This window comes from Thunnus thynnus, chromosome 13 (genome assembly GCF_963924715.1).
Source record: "Thunnus thynnus chromosome 13, fThuThy2.1, whole genome shotgun sequence".
In the NCBI taxonomy this organism is placed as follows: Eukaryota; Metazoa; Chordata; class Actinopteri; order Scombriformes; family Scombridae; genus Thunnus; species Thunnus thynnus.
Genome location: NC_089529.1, coordinates 11654363 through 11661534, shown reverse-complemented (window position 1 = coordinate 11661534; position 7172 = coordinate 11654363). Strand labels below are relative to the sequence as shown.

Below are 7172 nucleotides of genomic sequence, written 5' to 3'. Positions count from 1 at the left end.
CGTGCTGCCTTCCCAGAAGATGTTGAAATATGGAATTCGAAATTGAATTTTGGAAACCATCAGGAGACTCATTCATTAGAAGAACAAAATACGCAGATAAAAATCAAGCAGATCATGTAATAGTCTGTGTATCTTGTGTGCTGTATGTCCATTAATTATCAGCTATTTTTCCTCTTTTTTTTAAAAACATTTTGTTCCAGTTATAGTTTGTATCATAGTTATTTATATGTAATTAAATGGGCTAGGTTACATTTTGAGATTAGAAAATGTCATACTGATGAGAGAAGTCTCTTTGAAATTTTCTTTACAGTCATGCGACTTTTCTGTCTCACAGTATATTGAGGTTATACATTTCTATGCTCTGCATTCTTATCATGAAAGAGCTCAGACACATTTCAACCCGAAGGGCAGCTTCAGAGGCAAAGCGCACTCAGCTTCCTCATTTTCCTCTTATCTGTATGTCTTGTTACCAGCTTGCTCATTGAGAACTTTTTCACTTTGCGTAATGCGTAAATTTTTATTTCCTCATAAACATCCACATACATTCAAGGTTTCGTAAGAATAAGTTTTTATTCAGAAAAGGAGAACCACAGCATCTGATGTACGCACTCCTCTATAAGTGCATGTTGGGTTGTTTTGGTACAGTCACTGTTCTGTCAGTGGTTGTGGTTTTCATTAAACCTTTCGTGGATTGGGTTAAAGTACATCTTGGTCTGGCTGTTTAAAACAGGATGTTACCACCACATGATACTGTACGCTGATGTTTTCATGTTTTCTCTCACAGTGGCCCATTCATGTCAAGATTTCTCTACCAGTTTCAGGGCGACTGCACTCAGGCTGAATATGTCATAAAAGCAACATCTTGAGGCTATTTCAGTGACTGAAATGAGCTGTCTGTTGTGTCTGCAAATTACAGATGTTAGATGTCTTCCATACAGCTCTCTGTAATGTAAGTTGTGCAGTGTAGTTGGAATAAAAAAAAAAAGACGCCAGGAGCGGTGGAACAACTCTGTGGCAGCAGGCTGAGCAAAAAGGAATTATAACATGGCTGCGAGACATGCAGATGGAGGTTTGCTTGAACATGAGATAAACTGGGAGGATTTAAATATTGGACTTTCTTCTCTCTCTCATCATGGCAAAAAATAAAAAATAAAAAAAAAGCCCGAAGCTTCTCACCAACCCAGTGCTGAATAACTGGAAGTCTCAGCTGGAATGAGACGAGCCTCACAAAATCCATATCCGCTGAAGAGGCTGTTGTATGACAGCTGGAAAAACAGCTCCTAACACTCGGGCTCACCCACACTGACATAACTTCCGACAATAAAATAGATGGAAAGGCACACCCATCTAAAAGCTTTTAATAATTACACGTTTTGACATATGGGTGCAGCAGTTTTAATAGCAATGTTTGAACATACGTACATATACAGTAGCTCCAGTCTGCCTGACTTTTTGTGTTTCACTCTTAAACTTATATTTAAGGACACGTCAAAGAATCAAACCTTTAACATGTACAGGATTAAAGGCCATAACCAATCTATGTTCATAAATACAGTAGACTACATAATACAGCAAAATAGCTTTTACTTTAAGACCCTGAAACTTTACACGATCCAGTCACTCTTTAATTAAACACAAAAAAACAAGGAACTCTCATGGAGAGATTTAACGCATCTTAACACAACCATAAAATACACATTTTTTCCATATACAGTATGTTTTCACATAGCCACAGCTACTACTTTGCAAATCATACCATTTCATTTAAACTTCTGTAACCACTTTCTTGCCTTCTGCCACCCCTCTGTGTGGCATCACATGGCCTGTTATGAATCTATTGTTATTTTCATTGTATTTTATACTATTAAAACTTTTGTATGAGCTGATTTTGATTAGTTCCTTTTAGCCATGTATGACAGAACATCTCTAACATTAAACAATAAATAAATACTTAAAGAACTATACAGGTAGTTTTGCATGTTATGTCCCATTAGTTACAAATGATTTGGAAAGCAGTAGCAAAAAGTTACTCCATAAATATTTTAACTCACTGGCACATTTCTTGAAGTCCTGATAGCTGATTCATATTTCAGAGCTCCAAACGAACAGCAAACATTTGAAATGCAAAACAAAAAAAAAAAACAAAAAAAGACCAAATTCACATCAGCTGTCTTGCAGCATGTTTGCATGCTTATTACTTGTCATCTGGCTTTCATTCTTGGAAAACAACGCTGATGAATGCAATATTTTTCTGCATCTGATTTCCAAATCATGCTGTTGAAATTTCTTTGAACACGCTATCTCGGGGAGGGAGGGGGGATGGGGGTTTCAGATGGTCTCTGTTTGTTAGGCACTGAACATAACCAGCCTTACGTGAGATGATAAATCCAGTTGCCTCAAGCATTTTCAGAAAACATGTTTGTGCGGAAAATTAGATGTTATAATGTAGTCACAGTGAATGGACTGTAACAAAACCAAAGAGCGTCCAGTGTTTCTGTTCACTGAGTCTCAGGGATGTAGTGCATAGGCATGCTGGCCTCCTGTTTCCTTTGCCTCTTGTGCCTCCAGAGCAGGACGGCCAGCAAGAGGAGCAGCAGGAAGCCCAGAGCTCCCCCGATGAGTCCTGCTTTCAGAGGCAGACTGTGGTCTCTGGGATGGTACATCGTACAGGACGGCTTACTTCTTCCAGCTTCATTCACTGCGACCACACACACTTCTGCTATGTGGTCTATGTCACCCACTGCTCCTCTCCTTTGGACCTCACCAAACAGCCTGCTCTCTTGCTCCCCTACTGTCACAAGATAAGCTGTGACATATGAGAGAGGTGCACACCAATGAACGACAACCTCTGACCCATTCCAGGACACTGTTTTCAGGTCAGGGGCCTCTGGAATCTCAGTATGCAAAGTAAACCCTGGACACAAGCAGCCGGTGGAGGCTGCTAGGTCGGCACAGGGGGTCTGATTCTCAAGACAGGGATTGTAGTCACATCGCTTTCTGGTCCTTCCATTTGTAAACGGTGTCTCGGGTACAGCAGGGCGGTCTGTGTCATCGTCATAGTAATCAGTTGGGGGGAGCGCACGGGCCTCGCTTGTAAACCCACTTGCTCTGAGAGGTGTTATGGGATTGGTCCCCGTGACTTCGGAGGTTGTAGGCAGGGGAGCGTAACCTCTGATGAAAACCAGGCAAATGATCACCAGGGGAAGAGGAAGGTCCCTGAGGGCAGCCATTGTGCAGTCTGGAAATCATAGAAAGTAAAATTCCATCAGTGTTTTAGAAAATCTGTTTTTTGCATTGGACTGAAAAATATTAGACCCTTGGGCTTCCAGCAGTATGTACATTGAGAGAGTCAGTGTCTTTTAAAAAGAGCCTGAATGAGGACAGACAGTTATCTCTCCCCTGATGCAGAGGAAAGTACTAACAAATGGCTTCTGTGAGCCTAGATTCAGATCTTACAAAATCAAAAGTGTAAACTGTTTCTGTGTGTGAAATAGACCACATTTGTCAAGCTTGGGAAACACTTCACACTAATTTGGCATTCCAGGCGGTATTGCGCAACAGGTCCAAATGGCTACACACCCAAGATACAGCGCAGCCCTTGTCAGCTAGATCCAGTTACAGGAAAGCTACTTTTTGCCATTTCCACAAAAATCCACACAGACATACCTGAAGTGTACTCTGCGGTGGGAATGCATACCGCTATAACAATGAAGCCCATTCAAAAAAATCTCCTCAGATAAGTTTGTGTTCAACTGAATAGAAAACAGAGCAGGAGCCCTCCATGAATACTAATGTACTTTGTGCTCTTTTTTTTGGCACAGCTCAGTTCTACACGCCTGTGTGAGGAATGAAAATGTGTTAAAGAAATGAACTTACCTGTTGCTTGCAAAAGTTTTTAATCCTTATCGGAACGTGGATCAGCTTCTTCTTTCTCTCCTTGTCTTCCCTCCACTTGCTCCCTCTCTGTCTCTTTCCCCCCTTTATATATTTTCCTTCTACCAAACAATCACCTCCTTCTTTCTGCCCTCCCACAATCCCCCCCCTCTCCCTCACTCACGACCCTTGTGCACCAGCTCCACCTCCCTTCTTGTTAAATGCTTTACTGAGTGAGTGTGCATGCTATTAGTCGTATCACTATAGTCTGCTATTACTTACATCACTGTTGGCTATGGTAATTTCAGATAAAGTGAACCACGTGAATTCCTGTTACATCTCTTTGGAATGTTCAGGTTTTTCAGAGCATGTCTCACTTGTTAATGATCTCTTGTTTTCTTTTTAGGAGTGAGAGGAATTGAATAGTTTCCAGGATTCTTGTGTAAGATTCATTAGAATTTGTCATCCATGACATATGGAAGTGGCTCCAGACAGACTATCCCATCTTGTTAACCCCCATAACCTCCCACCTAAATAAATTGTATGACTTAGCCTGAAACACTGCTGTAATACCAGAGCTGAAAGAGACCAAAACTGTTGTGCAGCTGTTAACCAGAGGCCGGAAACAAACCTGACTGGGCATGTACACGGACTGACACAGACTGGTACTTTTCTCTAAAAAAAGGTATGAATACAAATAAGTAGTGGTATTTCTATGTATCACCAAACATGACGAGATAACACCACTGGGAGTTATCCATATCCAGGGAAGAAAGGGGCATTTTGTTGAGGTGACGTGTGGAAAAGCAACTTTACATGATGAAAGCGGTTTACTCTGATTATACAAAATGACCGCAATTGGCTCACACTGTGCTGTACCAAAGAAATTTAATCATAATGGTAAATTTAGCTCAGTTGATAACATCAGTTCAGATTTTTTAACATACTGTATGCATCACATTCCTGCTACAGTATGAAAAGATATTGTTCCTGTCCTTCTTGTAATTCAGCAGGAACCAATATCTTGACAGATACAACATCATGAATATCTACTTTCCCCCTGGTATTAATTATTTACCATCTTTATCTCTTTTATCATTTAGTGTTTATCTTTCTGTCTTGTGTGTGCATGTTTCTGTGGGTGAGAGAATATGTTTAGGGAAAAAGTACATACAGGAAAGAGTGTGGGTGTGTAAGTGTGAAGGAGACGTATATATTTACATCAACGAATGTGTGTGTGTGTGTGTGTGTGTGTGTGTGTGTGGGTGTGTTTATGTATTGTGTTTATATGTTATATGTGAATCACTGAAAAACATTCAGTATCTATTTTTGTCTCATTTCGTAACATTTTTTTCTTTACCCAAAGAGACTGTGACACAAACTTTTTTTTATTTATTTTTTTTAAAAGTTTCTAGGAATGAAGATGGTGTGACAAGATATGAGTTAGTTACAGACGGTGGTGAAGTAACCAAGTAAGAAATATTTCTGATGTGACTGTGGATGTGACACAAATTCACGCAGATGGTTGCTGTTAGATGGTATGTTACATAATCTTATAATGTACTCCCTGTCTGTGCCACAGGCCACATCAGTTTTTCCTCCAACCGCTGCAGCTGGCTGTGATTTGTCTGCTTTCATAATCGGAAATGAAACTAAAAAGAATAAATTATTCTAATTTTAGACATGAAAGCAGTCCACATGAATACTACAAGGTCACACAACACCCAGTATGGTCAAAGTGATGTGAGTGACTAAAGAAAAATCATTAGTTGTGATTTTTCTACAGCCTATGGAAAAGTGTCTAAAAAGTAAAAAGTAGTCACATAATGCTTTTTTCTTTTACTGGTTTCCTTATTTGAGTTGGTGTGGCCCACTGACTCCCTGGATGTTTACTAGCAGGCAAAACCAAGTGTTAAATATAGAGTTTAGAAACCTAAATAGTTTCTTTATTGTTTTTAAATCTAATTTTATCTTTATATCCAGCTCACTTGTTGTTTAATACACGCAGGAATGAGGCACTGCAACACATATTTTCAATAATACTGTAATGACAGAAATAAGTGGTAAAACATCCCCAACTGACAATTCATCTTGAAAAAAACAATAATAAAGCAATGAACAAACCCATAAATTTAAATAAAACAAGGTCAGGTGCTCAGTCTTAAAATGTTTAGAGTCATTCCAGTTCTCTGACTTATTACATGTCCATTATTAAAGCAGCCGACACCGCCTCCTACAGTCAATATAATAAGAAGCAACAGACTCCTCCAGTGGATAGAAACATTAGATATGGGTGTGATATTATTTAAGCGAAGAGTCAGACTGAGTCTGTCTTTTTTCAGTGTCATAACTGGGTGTGTTGGTGGAATTAATTAGTTTTCATGATGGATTATTGCACTGGGAGCGGCTTGTCTGCGGGGCATCAGATAGTTCATGATACGTTTAGTCAGTTTCCAAAATTAAAATAGCTTGCATTTACAGCTCGCGGCATACTGCTGTGGGATAAACAGTTGTTTCCTGCACTAGTTTCGTATTGTATAACCTACCGAGAGGTCGGTGACCTGCGGGTATTTTGGAATTTGAACCCTGGATGTATAATTTTAGATTTAACAAGGCAAACTTCAGCCTTTCCCCCTCAAATGGCTGCTGCACAGCTGCACAATGGGGCACATTTCACCCTCAGTAGTAACTTGCAGGCTGATTAACCCTTGGAGATCGATGGTGCATATTACACTCATACATGGACGGAACTCCTGTCTCTTTAGGAAAGATAATGTGATCATTTTAGTTTAAACATGCAACAAACAATAATATGCTGCAAAACTAGAATCATTACAGGTTACAAAACAGAAGTGGCCTAATCAGTTGTTGAACTATAAGTGCATTTACTCAAACACTACACTTGAGTACAATTTTATAGTTGGCTACTTGTACTTTAGTATTTCCATTTCATGCTACTAACATCTACTCCATTATGTCTACATTTCAAAGGGAAGTTCTGTACTTTTTACTGCACTACATTAATTTGACAGCTCACTACTTACTTTACAAAACACACAAAACATATAGGCTATGATCAGCTTATAAATATGACACAGTGGTATAAACTATCTAACAGTAGGCCTATATACAGAGTTTAAATGAGCTTCATACACATGAGCTACTTCTACATCAATTCATCAGTATTGATAACCTAATATTTAATAGTATAGCACTCACAGGGCCATTTTTCCAATACCTTTAGTTTTGATAAACATAGTGGACCAATATGTAGATAAAAATACTTATGCACTTTTACT

General features: G+C 39.2%; 1 protein-coding gene across 1 annotated transcript; it reads right to left on the bottom strand.

Moving 5' to 3' along the window:
* Window positions 1-1379: 1379 nt before the first annotated feature.
* LOC137195502 (leucine-rich repeat neuronal protein 4) lies at window positions 1380-6514 on the bottom strand. Its single transcript, XM_067607915.1, has 2 exons — window positions 3877-6514; window positions 1380-3238 (listed from the first exon to the last, which is right to left on the bottom strand). Exon 2 carries the CDS (start codon window positions 3228-3230, stop codon window positions 2499-2501), a length of 732 nt encoding a protein of 243 aa, XP_067464016.1. The 5' UTR covers window positions 3231-3238; window positions 3877-6514; the 3' UTR covers window positions 1380-2498.
* Window positions 6515-7172: the final 658 nt, after the last annotated feature.

What these genes read in the sequence shown, in the direction of transcription:
- LOC137195502 (XM_067607915.1), bottom strand. Translation starts at nt 3,230, where the DNA reads ATGGCTGCCCTCAGGGACCTTCCTCTTCCCCTGGTGATCATTTGCCTG.